Source organism: Boleophthalmus pectinirostris, unplaced genomic scaffold, assembly GCF_026225935.1.
Source record: "Boleophthalmus pectinirostris isolate CB_2022bp ecotype Guang Dong unplaced genomic scaffold, ASM2622593v1 HiC_scaffold_13, whole genome shotgun sequence".
NCBI classification, from domain to species: Eukaryota; Metazoa; Chordata; class Actinopteri; order Gobiiformes; family Gobiidae; genus Boleophthalmus; species Boleophthalmus pectinirostris.
In genome coordinates, this window is record NW_026571036.1 from 29,976,880 (window position 1) to 29,997,933 (window position 21,054).

The 21,054-nt window shown below is 40.2% G+C and overlaps 1 protein-coding gene across 1 annotated transcript; it reads left to right on the forward strand.

Annotated features, from left to right (window-relative positions):
- Positions 1-3,134: 3,134 nt before the first annotated feature.
- On the forward strand, positions 3,135-19,021 carry LOC110168283 (echinoderm microtubule-associated protein-like 1). Its single transcript, XM_055149293.1, has 7 exons — positions 3,135-3,201; positions 6,639-6,830; positions 7,765-7,873; positions 11,417-11,527; positions 13,875-13,906; positions 14,059-14,085; positions 17,313-19,021. The coding sequence occupies exons 1-7, from the start codon at positions 3,135-3,137 to the stop codon at positions 17,606-17,608; spliced, it is 834 nt and encodes a 277-aa protein (XP_055005268.1). The 3' UTR covers positions 17,609-19,021.
- Positions 19,022-21,054: the final 2,033 nt, after the last annotated feature.

Consider the following 21,054-nt stretch of genomic DNA (forward strand, 5'->3'; position numbering starts at 1 on the left):
TATGCAGAAACATATTTTCGTTTATGGTCGTACTAACTAATAATAATGTTAACATAGGCACAAAGTTTATCATTTATGATCGTACAAAATAAACAGTAATGAGAAGGGCTATAGGTGAGTTTGTAGTAAATTTAAATTAGAAAAGTTGAGGGAAAATAATAAAAAGTGTCACAAAAATATTGGCAGAGTTTATTTGCCATCTGTTGCTCTGGATTCTAAACAATCTATTGAAAAAAACAAACAAACAAACAAACATTCAGAATCATTTGAAATTGCTAATTTGCTTCTTTATTTACAATTCAGGACCTGCGTGTCGTGCCTTAACTCATTTCTGCCACTTACAGTATCTGCAGTGAAAACAAGTCAATATGCAGACACAGGTAATGATGAGGCTGGGGTCAGACTGGGGGTGACTTACTGCCACCACTTAAACCACCTCCTCCTTCTTCTTCTTCTTGTTTTTCTTGTCTTGGAGCTCCTCCACTATGACTGTGATCTGCTGCAGCTGATCATCTAACTTGTTCCGGGACAGTTGCAGCTCTTCACATTTGAGGAGGGCAGAGGTTTTCTCGTCCTCACTGTGTTTCAAAGCCGTGTTTCCTGGTGGAGGATGTTCTCCTCCACCGTGGCCTTGTGGATGGAGTGACATTCTTCTACCACAGCTATAAAACTCATTTTCTGTGAGTCCAAGTCATTTTGTAATTTTTGAACTTTGTGGCGCTCAGTGTTCAGGCTCTCCTCCCTCTCCTGTGCCTTGTTGAGGGCCTCTTCAGCTGTCTGCTCCTGCTCAGCGAGAGCAGACTCTAGAGTGAGGACCTGTTTGTTCCAGGTCTCCTCAGCTGCCCGCATCTCTGCTGTAAATGTAGACTCCAGGGCGAGACGCTGTTTGTTGAGAGCCTCTTTAGCAGAGTGTCTCTCTGCTCCAAGGGTAGACTCAAGATGGCAAACTTGTACATTCAGGGCCTTTTCAGATGACCGTGTCTGCTCAACGAGGGCAGACTCCAAGGCAGTAACCTTTGTCTGCAGAGCCTGCTTCTCCTTGTGTGCCTTCTGGAGCTCCTGTTGTTTGCTGAGAATCTTCTCTTTGGTCTTCCTCTTCCCAATGGCCTCTTGCATTGGGAATTGGCCTCTTGCATGGCCCCTAGTCTAATCTGGGATTCGTGCGTAAAAGTTAAACTGCAGGCTATTCAAAATCAAATGCATCCATAACATCACCCAACCGGAGCGCTCACACACAGTCCCAAATTTCATTCCATCTTACCACCAGAGACGGACGAGCCCCCAATCTGTTACGTACCACGGGTGCCTAGGGGGTGGCACGGTAACTGGAAAAGATGTTGAAATAAACCGGGAGTGGAAAAGGCCAGGTTACAGGCCAGATCTGTGAAGTGTTGATTCTGCACACCATAAGAATCTTAAAACCAACTGAAACTGAATAAATGCAAGCTATAAGTTTAATGTCATACTGTGGAACATTTCAAGCAAAGCAATAACATATCGAAGGAGAGTCAGAAAAGTCACCTGCACGATTCCATGAAAATGGAAGGTTAAAACCATCCTTCTGAACATTCTCCATGGTGATAGTTTTATGCCATGTTGTGGAAGATGATTAGAAATAGTTAGAGACTGTAGGTTTAAAGGTGCATTGTGTAAATTTCTGGTAGAGGGTCTGTCAAATGCTTTTCTCCATAGAGATGTTATATTTGTCTAGAATGTTTCAGAGTATGGCATTAAACCTTTCTATCTTCAAGGAGACCAAATCAGACCAAGTTACAGGTCTGGGGCCTCATTTATAAAGCTCACTTAAGGACAAATCATTGCAGAGGCGTGCTTGATGCAAATCTCAGGATTTATAAAACTCGTTCTAAACGCAGCGCTTTGCTTATCTCTACGGCAGCTCGGACCCTGCTGTAAAGCTCTGCGCAGTCTGGAGACACGGGGAAAAAGCCACACTCGTAGAGAGGAGCAGAAGTGAAGCGAATTTGAGGAAGTGTTTTATCAGAAATCATTAGAATATCCATGTGTATAAAATAATTACATTCAGATTTGTGCATTTAAGCAGAGGTTACCCAAAACATGGAGAAAGGCTGTTTATTCCACTCCACTTATTCTCTACAATATTATACATTTGAACCTCGTGCACGAGGTGCCTGATGCAGCGCAGGGTCTCCGGCAGTCTGCACCGTGACCATAGACTTCTATAGGTTCCAACACAGAGGACGAAATAATGACCGGACCTGAGAGAAAACTCTTCCCACAGACGGAGCACAGGAGCCAGGCTTTGGTTTAATGAAGCTCTGGGACAAATGCAACTTCACACCTCCACTTCACCATAAAAGGGGCTCACTGCAGGTGGGATCTATAAAACATAGATTGCTTGGTGGAGTGCGCACGGAGGGTTTTCTAAATTTGGAGTTTGCTTGGCGCATGCCTCTAGTGGCCACTAGGAGTGCGCATTATCTTAAAACAACTCCTACACAATGCTTTATAACTGAGGCCCCAGATCTATGGAGAGGCGACCCCGCTTACAGTCAGAAGGCCTGTTTTTCTAGGTATTTTTGAGCTATAAAACCACCTGTAATTGAATAAATGTAACGTAGAGCTGTTTAAAGTCATACTGTGGAACAATGAGCAATGACATATCTATAGAAACAAACAGGTGACCCAACCAAAATGTTACATAGTGCATCTTTAAATCACTTGACAGGTTTGACTCTGCTCTTCCCTGTTCCATCTCCAACACATGTGGTTCACTGGGCTTATGTTTGTGGGCGGGGCTTAAGAGGCTCAGTCAGTGGGATTATAGTTGTATTTGTGCGCGCGCACACACACACACACACACACACACACACACACACGATATTTAGACTGAAGTGCAGATTAAATCCTTATAAACCCCGCCCCCTTCCAATCTTTACAAAACAATTCCCCACCACAATCACTATTAGAGCATCAGAACATCTCATAACAGCCTTTTTGGAAGAGCTGTCCCAGCCTGGAGGAGTAGAGGAAGGCATGAGAAGCTTGCGGATCTGATGGAGAGACGTCAGACGGAGATAGGGGGCGCTAAAGGGGGCAGAAAGAACGAAAGATTGTGCTCGAGGGAGGAGAGGAAGAGGAGGAAGACCACGGCGATGGCGGGAGAGGAGGGACCCCAACCCAGGCAGACCGACCCATACTCACTGCTCACTGCTCCACAGGGTACACAGATTTAAATATATTGTGTACAAAGGGTTAACTGACTTCTAATAGGCCGATTTCAGTACTATTAATCTTATATTTTGGATATTTTGACTTGTACTTGTACTTTTCTGCTACAACACTGCACTTTCTCCATTGCAGGATGATTAGAGATTATTTAAATCTGTTCTTGTATTCACATTTTAGAATATTCATCTGTTTTGCTCTACATAACTTTTCTGATTCAGGGTCCGCCACACTCTGGTTTCCATGGAGATGCTATTGTTTTGCCCGTAATTTTCCGCAGTATGGCATTTAATTTACCGATCTCCATGGAAACAAGTAGGAGATGCAACCAGAAGTTACAGGCCAGCTCTGCGTAAAGAGGAGATACATTTGTAACCGTGCAAGATGTCAGACTGCGGAACATTCCAGGAAAACAGCCCTCCACCAGAGAAGTTACATAATACAGGAAGTGCTCCACTGTGTTTTTAAACTGAATTGTCAATCTCTACTTAAAGGGACAGTTCTGAATTTTGGACATAGGACCTCATTTCCTATTGAGCCAGAGTGTTGGAGACGTGTGGAGACACTTTTTTTAAATATTCCATCCAGTCCTTGTATTTGCAGAGGTCGCTGGTGCTAGGCTAGTGCATGTCAATGGCCATAGTTATCCTACCACTTAAAAACCTTACTCACCCCACAAAACACGCGAAGCAAAGGTATTTTTTCACCAGACTGTCGCTGTAAATGTCTGTGTCGATAGAATAATCTTAGAAGCAAAACCAACCTTGCATTTGAAGGATTTATGTCTGAGCAGCAGCAGCGAGTTGTACTTCCTGATAGAAAGCTTGGCAGCGGCGGACTGATATATGAGAAAATAGTCACGCAACGTGCAACGATTCATGCGATGCAAGGTTAGTTTTATTTCAAACATTATTCTGTCGACACAAACATTCACATTGACAGTCTGACGTTTTAATAGATTTGCTTCGGGTGTTTTGTGGAGTGCGTAAGACTGTTTTTAGTGGCAGGATAACTATGGCCATTGAAATGCACTGGCCTAGCACCAGTGACCTCTGCAAATACAAGGACTGGATGGAATATTTAAAAAAGTGTCTCCACACTGTCTCCAACACTCTGACTCACAAGGAAATGAGGCTCTATGTCCAAAATTCTGGACTGTCTAACTAAGGTAAAAGGAAAATTACCACTACACATGACATCACAAGGTGGAACAGACGGTTACTCAAACATGTGTGAATGAAACAAAACTCAACTCCAGCTTTGTTTTTGATGAGGTATCAACATTCTAACATGACTTACAGCTCACAAGAGTTGAGTTTGCGTAATATGGGACTTTTAAAGATGTTTTGTAACTGTTGCTGCAAAACAAAGCAAAGGATCATGGTTTATGTAGTTCATACCACTACCACGACTTCTAAACATGTTCCGAAAATGCGTTTCAAATCTGCTTTGTTCTTGTTTCGGTGGGTTTAGGGGTACCTCTGTTTACTTGCCCCTGTCTGTGGTAACAATAGAAGAGATCAGGGCCCAGCTGTGCAGTGACCCCATTATCGTCTGAGGCGGCGCTGCTTTTAAATGTTAAAGACGTTTGATTGTGTTGTTTTGACAAGACAATAGAAACTGTATTTCGCTAAAGGTTGCGTTGGCATTTTGTGGTGTGATTTTGTATGTTTTTTTCACACAGTAATTTTATTTAAATAGCTTCCAGACGATTGTTTCATGATTAACAGTGAGAGCGACACAATGGGGTAAAGGTCAAGTTAATACATAATAAGAATATTACGGGGAAGCAAATGAAATACAGCTGAAAACTGCTTATATAAAAATGCACCTTTAGCATTTTTGTGTGTAAGTTTACCTTCCATTTCCGCAAAAGATATCAATATTGTAAAAAAATTTTGGTTTTATAAGATTTCCAGCCAGTGAGCAATATTTTTTATCACAGAGAACATAAATTAGACAGTAGCTCTGTTAGAGTCTTTGTCCATTGATGTGAAGGTTGTTAGTTCAAATCCCGCTCTTGACATTTCCCACAGATGAATGCTGATGTTGTGTCCTTGGGCGAGACACTTAACCCACGTTGAGCCCAGTCTCTGCGTGCACTGGTGTGTGAATGTGAGTGTGAGTTTGAGTGCCTCGAAGGTGGAAAAGCACTATATAAAAATGTGAACATTTGCAATTACAGTGGCATCTAAAAAAAGACACTTCAGCCACCTTGCCAGTGTCTAAATGTGGTGTGGATTTCCAGCCATGTCAGCTTGAGGAGAGTGTGTATTATAATCTAAAGCAGGGTGTAGAAGTAAGTAGGGCTCGAGGGCCAAATATGGTCTATATTTTAACCAAAAAATAATAATAGAAGACAATTTAACATGGACACCTGCCTGGGAACGTGTTCTGAGCCTGTTCCACCAGGAGAACACCCTGATTAAGACCAAAGATGCTCGAGGGACTGTGACTCTGGGCCTGGGACTGCCTCGGGATCCTCCATAAGAGCTGAGGAAGTGTCTGGGGACGGGGTATATATATATATATATATATATATATATATATATATATATATATATATATATATAGCTTTGCAGACAAACTTTATGCAAAATATATTTTGGTTTGGTACTTAGCATTCTAACATGACTCCTGATTGAAAGTGTAAAAAAAGTCCTGCTGCTGGTGAGGTTTTTCTTTCTTTGTGTCATTTTGGGGCAACAGTGGCTTAGTGGTTAGAGCAATGGACCCCAACCACAAGGTCATAGGACAGATTTTATTTTCTTTTAATGTGGTGCATGAGTGTTAGCCAGGCTGGCGCCACCTAGTATCTCTACTCAATTTCATTTCTCTCCAGCGACTAGGTCAGGAATCAGAATACACTAGTCACTACACTAGTTTGCAAGAACCCCGGAAGTGCGAGTCTGGGCATCAGCCAATCAGCAAAGAACCATAAATTCTGTGTTGGCAATGATTCCTGAGATCCAGGATTTAAAGCCGGAACAAAGAGAAATTTTGGTGAATTTTATCACGGGAAAAGACGTTATTACCCTTCTTCCTACGGGATTTGGAAAAAGCTTAATATACCAGTTAGCTCCATTAGCGGTGCATTACATACATCACAACCAAACCGCAACGATTGGTTAAATAAAATAAGTACCGTCGAGCAAATGAATCCTAATGCTGCGAGGTCAGACGCTTTCCACAAAGTGAAACCGGCTGATGAATCAGGCTACGTGCATGTTGGAGATGGCACAGATTGACAAACTTACTTCTATCAGTTTTACGGCAGCTGTGGCTACAACAACAGATTCTGGGTGTCTCAAAAGATGCTATATAAATCCAGCGCATTATTATCATTTTATTATTATTGTTAAATGATTAAGTCCATAGATTTCCTTGGACATCAGATTCAAACCTTTGACCCTGTGTTCTTCTGTTTGCAGATGACCGCAGCTCTGCAGCCTCTGGTCTGGACGTGGCAGACAGACTCACGTATCTGGAGCAGAGGATGCAGATGCAGGAGGACGAGATCCAGCTGCTGAAGATGGCTCTGGCCGATGTTCTGAAGAGACTGAACCTGAATGAGGAGCACCAGGCCTCTACTGCAGCGGGGAGGAGGGCTGGAGGCAAAGCAGGTGAGGACAAGTTTAAGATTTTCAGTGTTTAATTAAAGGTGAACTATGTAACTTTTTGGCTGGGGGTCCATCACCTGCTTGTTTGCATGGATGTGTCTTTGCTCTGCTTGGAACGTTCCACAGCATGACATTAAACAGCTCTACCTTACATTTTTCAATTACAGCTGTTCATTCTGACTCTGAACGGAGTCGCCTCTCCACAGTTCTGACCTCTAACTTAATCTGATTTCGTCTCGATGAAGATAGAAAGGTTAAATGCCATACTGTGAAACATTCCAGACAAAGCAATAACATCTCTATGAAGAAAAGCATTTGACAGACCCTCCACCATGCATAAAAGTTACACAGTGCACCTTTAACTTTGATTTCAGCTCTGTTTTGATCTTGTTACATGAGGACATAAATTATTTGTTAGTTATTGGGGTGTAACAGAGTACAATAATCCATCCGCTCCCCAATTTTAACCAAAAAACTTGAATATTCAGGTTTTCAGTTTCCTGGAATATGTTGAGGAATCTCCATTTACAATATATAATGGTTTGTTTTAAATTGTTAATCGCTATGGCAATTTCCCACATTTCTCATCATTCTAAACCCATGGACTGGGCATTTTAAGCTTTATCCACTATTATACCTTAGTCAAGCTTTTTGATATCCAGATATCCAAGCTCCAGAGATCCAATGTTTTTAAGACGGTGAAAAGGTTTGGTTAAAAGTAAATTTAACCAAAAACATGACGTAAATATAGGTCGCTTACACAAAGTTACAAAAGTGAAGTACGATCATTGGTTTAATCTTAGGAGTTTCACCAAAAATTTAAGGCAATCATTGTTGTTTCATAATTAGCCTACATATTTTCTTCAGTATTTTTAATAAACACGTTTAAATAAAACATCTCGTGTCTCACGTGTCCCGTACGTGTCTCTCTCCTCAGCCAGGCCCGTGTCTCTGGCGCTTCCCTCCAGACCCGCCGCCCTCAAGAAGAGCTGCACGGTGCCCTCTAGCGGCGCAGCGAGGACCTACAGCCCCACGCCGTCTTCCAGGTCAGACTTGAAAATGCCACTTTGCTCCTTCTTAAAAAAATAAAATTAATAATAATAATAATAATAAAAATAAAATTATAATATTAATAACTTGAAATATAAAAAATACATTAATAAAAAAAAAGAATAAAAACCTGAAAAATAATAAAACAAATACAAATAAAAAACTACACGAATTTTTTAAAAAAAAGTATAAAAAAAACTAAATAAATAAAAACCTGAAAAATAATAAAGCAAATACAAATAAAAAAAATACACAAATAAAAAAGTATATAAAAAAAACAAACAAAATAAATAAAAACCTGGAAAAATAAATAAAACAAATACAAATAAAAACAAAATAAATAAAAACCTGAAAAAATTAATAAAAACAAATACAAATAAAAAACAAAATTAATAAAAATCTGAAAAATAATAATAAAATAAATAAAAAAAAAAAAAAAAAAAATTATAATATGTGACTGAGCCAACCAACCAGTGTAGTAGGTGTGCAGTACACTGTGTATGAGTCCCATTTTAATTACTGTAATAATAGTATTTTTAGACCAGGAAGGACCATCAGATAATCCTCTTACGGCCTCTGCCGTTCTGGATGGCTTTGAATCTCATTGTGTTGATATTAAAACTGATGGGAAATAAAAAAAATCCCCTCCTCCACAGATGTTTTGTAATTATTCTCTCTTTTTCTCTCTATAGCTCTCTCTGATTCTCTTCTCTCTATTTCCTAACCCCTCGCTCCATTCCCTTTCTATTTCTCTCTGCTAAACCCTCTTTGTCTCTTTCTATACCTGGTTTTCTCTCCTCTCTCTCCCCCTCTTTTACAGTCCTTCCCCCTCTCTATTTCTCACATTTGTTCCCTCCCCCTCTCCCACCCTCTCTGTTCTCTCTTCTCTCTTTCTCTCTGCTGCTGTCTCCCTCTCTTTTTCTCAATCTCTCCATTTAAAGCAGTGCATTTCCCCCTCTTTCCTCTATCTTTCTTTCTCAACCCCTCTCTTCATCTCTCGCTCTCTGTCCCTGCTCTCTCCTCCATTTAAAACAGTGCAGTCTCTCTTCCCCCCTTCTCTCTCTCTCTTTCTCCCCTTTATCTCCTCATCTCTCTCTCTCTGCTTTGCCCTATCAGTGCAGTTCTTTCTGTCTCTCTCTCTGTCTCTTTCTCTCTCTCTGTCTCTCTCGTTCTCTCTCTCTCTCTCTCTCACTCTCTGTGTCCCTCTCTCTGCCGCTCTCTCTCTGTCCCTCTGTGTCTGTCTCTCTGTCTCTGTCTCTCTCTGTCTCTCTCTCTCTGTGTCTCTCTCTCTCTCTCTCTGCCTCTCTCTCTCTGTCTCTCTCTCTCTGTGTCTCTCTCTGTCTCTCTCTCTGCTCTGTCTCTCTCTCTCTCTCTCCCTCTCTGTTCCTCTCTCTGTGTCTCTCTCTCTCTCTCTCTGTTCTCTCTCTGTCTCTCTCTCTCTCTCTGTCTCTCTCTCTCTGTCTCTCTCTGTCTCTGTCTCTGTCTCTCTGTCTGCTTCTCTCTCTGCCTCTGTCTCTCTCTCTAGTTCTATTTCTTTCTCTGTCTCTCTCTCTGCGTGTCTCTCTTTCTCTCTCTGTCTCTGTCTCTCTCTCTCACACTCTCTGTCTGTCTGTCTCTTGTGCTTTCTCTCTTTCTCCACCACCCCTCCTTTACATTTAAAGTGCAGTCCTTTAAAACAATACATCCTTCCTCACTTTCTATTTCTCCCCCTATCTCTCACCCTCACTAACTCTCCCTCCCTCCCTCCCCTAGCCCTCCCTCTCTCTTGTCCCTTTAAGCGAGTGCGGTGCAGCAGACGAGTGTTCTTCCTCTCTCTCTCTCTCTTCGCTCTCTATAATCCTGTCACTTTAATATGAGTCCAAGTGAATGGACTTCTGTATTTAACTAATGGCCCATCGCTCTGCTCGTTCTGCTCACACGCACTCCTCGAGTTTTACTCTCAGCACACACATCAAATAATACGACGAACCAATCACTTTTAGAGCCTTAAACAACTTAATAACTCTAACTTTAAAGGTGCTACGGATGCACCAATGCCCATACTCCCTCCAGCTCCCTCTGTCTCAAATATTGGCCCAGGATGTCTCATAATGTTTGAGCTTTAATTCACACAAAGCTGCTCAATACATAACACGATTGGTTATATTTAGTTTAGTACGAGTAGTTCACTGTGTTTTGAGAGGTACTGCTCAATATCAGATATCGACACATACTTAAAGTCATAGTATTGATATTGGTAATGGAACTGAAAAGTTCATGCCTGAAACGTTCACTATGTAACTTTCTGATTACAGCACGTTGATTGCGATAAGGGCCCATGTGATGTTATTTTCTGATCTGTGTTATAATCAGAAAATAGCATCTATCTATGATCTATGTTGTTTCCTCATCACAAACAGACCTGGAGTTGAGTTTTGCTTCATTCACACACGTTTCACACACAAACCCTGAATATTTAGGCTGAGTTCTTTGCTCAAACAGAAAACACTCCTTTCCAACTCGTAATGTCATGTGATAATAGAGCAGGGGTCTCCAGCTTTTTTCCTCTGGTGAGCTGCTTTCACACACAGAAAAAAAGAATGCCCGAGAGCTACTAGTCTTAGCAGCCACAAGAAATTTAGTAAATATAAGAGCCAGGGTGAGCCTTAGAGGAAGCACAGTTAAATGCCTATAAAATATAAACTATTATCCACTTATTAGTGCACAAAGTTAGTTGTAAAAATGATACACGTACAATGGTAATAGGCATGTAATTAATCAAATTTTACCTATCAGCACAATGGTATAATTCAGAAATCCCTTGGCGAGCTACTTGGAAGGGGGTGGAGAGCTACAGGTAGCTCCCGAGGTACAGGTTGGAGACCCGTGTAGAAGAGGAAGAGCTCCACTGAGTTTTTAAACATGCACCTTTACAAAAAACTCTACTGTTACGACCCAGCTCACTAGGGTCAGGGAAGTAAAAAAACAAAACAAACATTGCTATAAAATAAGTAACGTTTAATTAACTGGAATGTAAAATGGTAAATTAACAAAACATGCAAAAATATGTACAGAAAATAACCTAAAGTAAGACACAAAATAATAAGATTAACATAGGCTACAAAAACGAGATTAAACTAAGGAACACACACAAAAACAAAAACACAAAAAAAGTGTCCCAAAGTAAAGTGACAAACCAAATCGAGTGACAAAACAAAAAGGCACAAAACAGAACTAAACTAAACTAACGGAGTATCTCAACATACACAGAGTCAGACACGTACAAGTACAAACAAAGTGCTGACACGAAAGAAACACAGACACACACAAAACAGCAGAGCTTTGAAGATGTAGACAGAATAATAAAAGGTTAATCAAACTTGTGTGAATGAAGCAAAACATAACTCCAGGTCTGTTTTTGAGGAGGTAACAATATTCTAACACGACTTAAAGCTCAAAAGAGTCATTTTGCGTAAATTAGGACCTTTAATATGTGTGACTAGTCTGTGGAAACTACTGTCCCACTTTGTAATGAGTCTCTGTCTTGTACCGTGTTGCAGTAGTGTGAAGAGTCCTCCAGGCAGCGTGAAGGACAGTCCCTCTAAAACCAAAACACGGACCTCCTCTTCCTCCTCCGCTGCATCTGCCTCCAAGAAACCGGACCAGGACAGGTGAGAAGAACTCTGTGGATTTCAAACTTAAAATGTATTTGTAGAAAATCAATTTAAAACCTGCATAATCCTCCCATATCAGACTAAAACATACACAGCACAACAGCCCATATTGAATCATTAATGTAGGTGGAGGTAGTAGGAGGTAAGTAAGTAATTCAAAAGCAGATTTCATTCATTCATGTGTTTATTTGGTCAGTGTTTAACTCATTACAGTCTACATACATTATATTCAATCTGATGTCATAAAATAAAACATATGTAGAATGTAGAACAATCAAATCAAACACTAAGTAAGTCACTGACCAGGTGTAGGCAGAAGATAAACCTTTAGATTTGATTAGATTTTAGATTTGTTGACCTGGTTTATAGTTATAGTTATAGTATCTCTGTAATTAGTATTAAAGGGTCCATATGATGTTATTTTCTGATCTATATTATAATAATTTCCTCATCAGAAACAAACCTGGAATTGTGTTTTGTTTCATTCACACATGTTTGAGTAAGTCTTTATTATTATTATTAATCTGTCTGCATCTCCAAAGCTCAAAATGCTCGGTTCCACCTTGTGATGTCATGAAGCGGTAGTTTTCAAGTTAACAGTTGCATTTTACCTTTTGTTCAGTAAAGATTGGTAATTCCAGGGCTGAAAATATTCAAATGATTCTTGTGAGGGTGTACAGAGTTTTAAAACACAATGGAGTGCTTCCTGTATTACCACATGACATCACAAAGTGGAACAGACAACTCAGTCTAAATATGCAGGGTTTGTGTGTTAAACATGAATAAAACAAAACACAACTCCAGGTATAATGATGCATGTACGTATTATAAAGCGCTTTTCTGGACAGTTAAAGACGCTTTACAGAGCATTATTCATTCACTCTGCCAATCTGCACCGTCAGCCCCTCCGACCACCACCATCACTCACACACTCCACTTTCATACTAGGCAATATGGGTGAAGTGGCTTGCCTATGGACACAAGAACACTTTTTGCAACTGGCGCCCCCCTGTGGCACCTGATTTTCCCATCGGTCTCCCATCCAAGGTGGGGACTTGCAAGTTGTGACTTGGAGTCAAGTCAGACTTGAGTTGCTAAGACTTGGGGCTCAACTTGGACTTGAAGTCGGTGACTTGGGAAGACTTGAGAAGCACTTTTAAATCTGAATTCTTTCTATTCTGACTGTAATGATTCACAATAAGATCTTGTCAAAACATGTAAAAATGAAAATTTAACTACATTAATTTCTACAACTCATATATAAATATACTATGATTTTTTTTAAGTACAGTTTAGTTTAAAAATCATAAATTTCAAAAACCTAAGCTATATTTGGTACTTAGGTTTAAAGATTTGAAATGACTTGAAGCTCAAAGCAGACAACTTGGACTTGACTTGGACTCATGTGCCAGTGACTTGAGACTCGACTTGGATTTGCCTGTATTTGACTTGGGACTTGACTCGGACTTGAGACTTGCAAAACAAAAACTTGGTCCCACCTCTGCCAAGTCCTAACCAGGCCTGACCTCTGAGCTTCTGAGATTTAATGGGATCAGGTTGGGACAAGCTTGTATATTTGTGACAAAGAAACAACATTATAACATAGATTAGAAAATGGGCCCTTTGTGTAAAATGTGAAATAACACTGTAGAGGTGTATTTATAAAATGACAAAATCCTGAAAAGTATAATAAGTGATAAATAATAAGACTTTTAATACAGAAACTCTTCACTACCTCTTTCATGTTATTGTATTTCTTTGCTTTCAATATATTTGTCCTTTCAGTCACAGACATTGATTAATAAATGGACTACTTCTAAAGCGCTTTTCTTTTGGTTCTTTTATTTTCAAAATGTTTCTTTTTGATCGCCGTCATTGGATTTTGTATCAAAGCCTGAGCGTCCTATTACGCAAAATGGATTCTTGTGAGCTTAGAGCCATGTTAGAAAGAGAAGGAAAAAGAGAAGAACTAACTAAAGAGTTAAACATGCAGGATTTGTGAGTTAAACATGCGTGAATGAAACAAAACACAACTCTATATCTGTTTGTGATGTGGAAATAACATTACAGCAGATCAGAAAATAGCGTAATATGGGCTCTTCAAACAATACCAGATAGATTGTCGTGTCTTTCAGATCTGCTTTAGCAAGGAAAAACTATAAAAAAAACAAATAAAAATAGAGAGAACCACTGAGATAGATCATTTTCTGAATAAAAATAAAGCCATGTATTTTTAGAGTGTACGACTTGGCTCTTGTGTCACTCATCATCATCTTCTTCCTCTCCTCCTCCTCCTTCTTCTCCTTCTTCTTCCTCTCCTCTCCTCTGTGTTTTGTTCAAGCAGCACTAAACCCAAAGAGGCCGCAGTAACTCTCGGTAAGACCCTCCATCTCTCTTCTTATTGATCGACTGAGATTTGTGAGCTCTGGCCTCTCGCTGTATCCGTCAAACTGAGCGCACAGATAAGAAGAGATGGAGCTCTGAAATAACGTTGTGTCTCCCGGTGTTTATGTCCTTATCTGTTTCAGGGACCAGACGCGTCACGCACTGCAAAGGTACGAATGGATCTTATTGTGGAAAGAATAGAGTGCACTGTAAAAAAGTAGTAGTAGTAGTAGTAGTGACGAGACTGATCGTTGTACATGTCATATTTTGTTTCTGTTTTTTATGGTTTCAAGTAGTAATAAAAATGCACATTATAGAGGAAGAGGAAAAGTTTGCTTAATATAACACAAAATATAAAAAAGAAATGCAACCAGTTTAATAATTTATTTGTATTATAGCAGTATTATAGTAATAGATTAATAGAAATATGACTTTAAATTACTTATGTCTTTGTTTTCCACCATGGATTTGCCTGGAATGTTCCACAGTATGCCATTAAACATATCCCCGGGTCAGATCTGTGGAGGTTTGACCTTGCTACTTCACCGAATAGAGGATTGTAGTTTGATGCCGTACTGTGGAAGGCCGTCACATTTCCATAGATCAGGGTCTCCAACCTTTTTTCTTCAGTGAGCTACCTTTACGAAATAAAATGCCAGAGAGCTACGAATTTCAGTAGCCACAAAGAAACTGAGCAAATATAAGCCTTAGATGGAGAACAGTTAGACTCTTATAAAACATAATCCATTTATCAGTGCACCACGTTAGGCATAAAAATGGTAATTAATCAAATTTACTTATTATCCACAGTACATAGAATTCTAAAATCCCTTGGCGAGCTACTTGGAAGGGGGTGGAGAGCTACAGGTTGGAGACTCCTGATATGGAGACAAAAAAATTTGAAGAGAGTAACATACTGTCCTGTTCTGTAGATCAACTGAACATTTTTAATGAAAAATGAAAATGAAAATATGACCTAATACGATTATTTAAAGTCAACATTTTCTTAAAAAGGTCCATATTACACTATTTTGTGATTGTTTTAATGTTGTTTACTTATCACAAACATGCATGGAGTTGTGTTTTGTTTCATTCACTCAAACTCTGGTTTTTTTAGGCGTCTCTCAAACTGAAAACACCACCTTGTGATGTCATGTGGTTATACACCACCCGCTTAACCCGCATATACAGTGCTCGCTTCAGCTGCATATACACCACCTACCTCACTCACATATACACTACCCGCTTCACCTGCCTCACCTGCATATACACCACCTACATCACGCACATATACACCACCCGCCTCACCCACATATACTACACCCGCCTCACTCACATATACACCACCCACCTCACCTGCATATACACCACCCACCTCACCCACATATACACCACCTACATCACCCACATATACACCACCTACATCACGCACATATACACCACCCGCCTCACCCACATATACACCACCCGCCTCACCCGCATATACACCACCTACCTCACTCACATATACACTACTACCCTCACCACCTTCACTTCACGCCTCACCCGCATATACTCCACCTGCCTCACCCGCATATACACCACCCACCTCACCCACATATACTCCACCTGCCTCACCCGCATATACACTACCCACCTCACCCACATATACTCCACCGCCTCACCCGCATATACACCACCCGCCTCACCCGCATATACACCACCCGCCTCACCCGCATATACACCACCCACCTCACCCGCATATACACCACCCACCCGCCTCACCACCCGCATATACACCACCCGCCTCACCCGCATATACACCACCCGCCTCACCCGCATATACTCCACCCGCCTCACCCGCATATACCCACACCCGCCTCACCCGCATATACACCACCAACCTCACCCGCATATACACCACCCACCTCACCCACATATACTCCACCCACCTCACCCGCATATACTCCACCCGCCTCACCCGCTATACACCACCACCTCACCCGCATATACACCACCCGCCTCACCCGCATATACACCACCTACCTCACTCACATATACACACCCGCCTCACCTACATATACACCACCTGCCTCACCCACATATACACCACCCGCCTCACCCGCATATACACCCACCCGCCTCACCCGCATATACACCACCCACCTCACCCGCATATATACACCACCCGCCTCACCCGCATATACACCACCCGCCTCACCCGCATATACACCACCCACCTCACCCACATATACTCCACCCGCCTCACCCGCATATACTCCACCCGCCTCACCCGCATATACACCCACCCACCTCACCCACATATACTCCACCCGCCTCACCCGCATATACGCCACCAGCCTCACCCATATACACCACCTACCTCACCCGCATATACACCACCCGCCTCACCCGCATATACACCACCTACCTCCTCACATATACGCCACCCGCCTCACCCATATATACACCACCTGCCTCACCCACATATACACCACCCACCTCACCCGCAAAGCCATCACCAGACTCACTAAAAGCTTCATCCACCAGACTGTTAGGATGCTGAATAGGGATGTAACAATATCTAAATCTCTCGGTAAGATATTATCACGATACGCATCTCATGGTATGATATTTATTGCGATATTTTGAAGAGGTTAATATAATTGTAAATGGGACATTTTTTGCTTTTAAATTACCTTGATAAGATTTTGCTGTGCGTTATTCCCATCGTAATCGCAGTTGTCTGTACAGAAATTAATCATGGGATATGTAGTTCTCTATTTTTATTAGTTGTTGCTTCTATAAAACCATGAATTTAAGCAAAAGAACTTGTAATTCGATATATTATGACAGTCCACAATATCATTGTGAGACTTTTGATGGTACAATCTCACGATATTTCAGTTATTGTTACATCTCTAATGCTGAACTCTCTCCTCTCTCTACCCACTAGGCTGAACACTTGGATTTTCCATTTATTATTGTTATTTATTTAGAAGATTGGGAGTGAGGATACGATACTTGAAAACTACCATTGCATGCAATCAAAGGGTGGAAAAGAGCATTTTGAGCTTTGAAAATTTAAACCAAGATTACTCAAAAACATGTGAATGAAAAAAACAAAAAAACAAAACACAACTCCAGGTCTGTTTTTGAGGAGGAAACAACATTATAACATGACTTCGCGCTCACAACAGTCAGTTTTGTGTAATATCGGACCTTTAACTGATCTTTATGAATTCCATTGTGATATGTTATTTTACGGCCGTTTTTCATTTTCCCCAAATCTCACCATGAAATATGTTCCCCACCTCTTCCCGTACCTCTCCTATTATGAAATCCCATTATCACTCTTCCACTCCGTCCCTCTCTCTCTCCTCTCTGTCTCCTCTTCTCCTTCCACCTCTTCACTTAGTGACTATGCAGATCTATCTGAGCCCCCTCGCAAAAAGGACTGGGTCTTCTGAAGTTGCCAAAACTGCTGCCACGGTAACGACCAAAACGAAGCCCCCTGCGACCAACAACGCGCCAAATCTGTCCAAAGGGAAAACCGGGACAGGAAACTCCAACCACAGCACGAAAACAGAGAAGAAGTTCACTTTAAACCTGCAGAAGACTAGTACTAGTGTTAACAACTCGGCGCCTCAAGAAACAAGCAGCTACCACAGCCCTGTCAAGTCTCCCAGTCAGTATTTTCAGATCTGCTACTGAGAGACTAAAAGGAGAGGATAAAATATGAAGAAAATGGAAATGATTCTATGTTGTGACCTTGCTGGAGCAAATAAGACTAAGAGCACTGCAAAAATACAAAAATGACTTTAATTCAGAATCTTGATTTGAATTTACTTAAATATGATCAATTTTATGTCATTTGATATTGAGGGCAAAGAAGATAGCATAAATAGATTTTTTTTTCTATGTTCTGGCCATGTCAAACCTTAAACTAAAACTCCAAAGTGTTGCAAAAAATGCAAATTTAATTCAGAGTCTTGATTTGAATTCAGAATCTTGATTTGAATTAACAAGATTAATTTGCTTATCAGGCTGTTGACATTGGACTTATTTCTAGATACTGAGAGAAATGAGAGGAGGAGAGAAGATAATGTGTAAAGAAAATGGAGATTATTCTGTTCTGGCTTTGTCAAAGTGTAAACAAAAACACAAAAAATAACAACAGCAACAAAAAGCACTGCAAAAAAAAAAAAAAAATCTGCTTGAGTTCAAATTACTTTAACTCAAGTACATAAACTCAGAATTTTTGATTTGATTTGAACTGACTTAACAAGATTTTTTGATAATAAAAGAAACCTTCTGAATACCACCAACTGAAAAAGTAACTGTACCAGAATACAGTTACTCAAAATTAGTATTCAGAATACACATTCTCAGTACATGTATTCAGTTACTCCAAAACACTGGTTATTGGACACAGATAATTTCAAGATATGTTTGATTTGTGCATTCCCCTTAACTCCACTGGTCATTTTGAAACAGTCACACTATGTAATACTAAATGAACTGAATCTTGTCATAATTATTCAAATACATACAGTATGTATCAATAACAATTACAATGTAATGCTGTGTGTTCTCTTACAAATCAGTGTAAGAGAACACACTGCAGATTCTGTTACACATCAGTACATGTTTGAATGGTTGTGCCTCATCGGTTGAATGTCATGTTGAAATGTCCCTAACACTGATCCTCCGCTTTGCTGGCAAAGTGGGTCTGGTATTTCTCTCACTGAAAATGAAAAGTGTTTTCATGTAGACCTATTTATCTAATATGATGTGGTCTGATTGAATGCTTTTAAAGAGGCAGTTTAATGTGAATGTTGTTTATGTTTTGGTCTTATTGTATTTATTGTTTCAACTTGACTAAATCTCTTATAGAATGGCAATAAATGTGAAGGCGTGGCCTAACTGTGCTGTTGTGTTATAGTTCATACACTGAATCCACTGAATTGCTCTGATATTGCAGCTTAAGCAGCATTTTGGATTTTTTGTTTGTTATGGAGCTTAGACGTGTGATGTGGTATTTCCTGTTTTTCTTGTTTAGTTTTGTGTGTGTTTTTCTTCGACTTGTGTGTTCTGTTTTATTTTGGTGCAAAAGTGTTTTATTTCTCCCTGTCACTCTTCCTCGGCAGAGTTCATTTACAATTCTCTCTAGTTTTGGACTCCACCGTCGTAAAAATAAACGTTTACTTTCTTCAGTCTCTTTCTCCTCTTTGTAGAGTGCAGCTGTACACAGAAATCCCTCATATTTGTTTGGAATCATAACTGAAACATGACCCAGAAGTTTTTGCCAAGTACTGTAAAGGGAAAAGGGACAAGTGCGCCCTCTGGTGACCAAAAAATAGCGTAACAGTAACAGCCTGATTTTTCTGAATGAATGAAGTTTATCAGTTATGTTTTTTCTGAAGTAAGACATGATGAGAGAACTTTTATTTATTCCACAATGGAGATATTTCAAAGTACAAGACCATCAGAAAAATAAAATTCTGAAATCAAGAAATAAAATAAACTGAATATATGAAATACTTATTGATACTTAATACTTAGTTTTATTTGAGTTTTATTTTAACTCAATCTGACCATAAAGAACTGATTTAGATGGAAGTACAACACGTGAGCTGGTTTGTGTGGTTAAACAAGTCATTAGTCAACAGTTTTTCCTCAGTTTTTACTCACTCACATAATTTTTGTTGAAAATTAAACTCATAAACAGGACCATGAAAGCTCGTAGTGATGACAGGCTCCTGAAAATGTATTTTGTATTTTCTTTCTTGTAGGATGTTTTAGCGAAATCTTCAATATAATGATCATAAATGCTTTTCAGTAAAATTAGTAATCCAACCTGTCATAGGCACTTACAAAAAGATACGAAAAGTTAACAAAACGAACTGTGCAAATAGAGTAAAATATAAGACTGCAAAACTGTTATTAAGTGGGTTTGTATATACAGTACAGCATATGTAGCATTGTAAATATTCAGGAAGTAAAAATGTGATGATAAAGTGAATCACCTGTAATGAACAACTGAGGGACAACATATGAATTCATAACTATATTTAGAGCTATTCATTTCACTAGGTTATATAGTTTGTGGGTGGGTGGAGAGTCCCTGCCTCAAGGGGGTCTTGTTCATGATTGAGCGGAGGATTGAGTCGAAAGGCAAAGCTCTGGATTTACAATATACGTTCCTTCCCTCACCTATGGTCATGAGTTTGGGTAATAACTGAAAGGACGAGATCTTGGATACAAGTGGTCGAAATGAGTTTCCTCTGCAGGGTGGCGGATGCTTCCTTAGAGTTAGGGTGAGGAGCTCGGAGTAGAGCTGCTGCTCCTCTACATCAAGAGGAGCAGTTGAGGTGGCTCAGACATCTGTTCTGATGCCTCCCGGGCGCCTCCCTCGGGAGGTGTTCTGGGCATATTCCACTGGGAGGAGGCCCCGAGGAAGACTGAGGACACGCTGAGGGACTATGTCTCTCGGCTGGCCTGGGAACGCCTTGGGGTCCCCTCAGAGGAGCTGGAGGAAGTGTCTGGGGTGAGGAAGTCTGGGAGGCCCTGCTTAGACTGCTGCCCCTGTGACCTGGCCCCAGATTAGTGGAAGAATGGATGGATATATAGTTGGAACAAAATTTGGTTAAATTTTCCAAATCAGTTTACAGTTGGACAAAATGAAACATACAGATTCAGTGTCAAAATGATATTCATTTCAAAAGGGAAGGATTTTCATATTTCAGAAAGTCGATGTATTGATGTATTTCCATGCGGTCTCTACCAGAATCTCAAACCATCTGATGTAATTCATAAATAATTAAGACAGCCTATTTTCCATGTGCATGCTTTTGGTGGGTGGGGTTATGAGAAATAGATCACTGCTGTTTTGCTGTTTGATGCAAACTTTATTCTTTTTCTGGGTTTTTCAAGTTTACATTTCAGACCCCAGCAAAGTGTGTGTATCATATTACATGTTTGTGCTTGACAGGACGCTATGTATACGAATAAAATGTGTGCAATGACATATTAAAAAAAGTGTTATTATATAAGGAGTGTGAATCTCCTCATATAATAACTATTTATAATACACCAACATCTCAGCAGGCTTCCACAAGAGTTATCATTTGCAACCAACAGTATAAGATAAAGTTAAA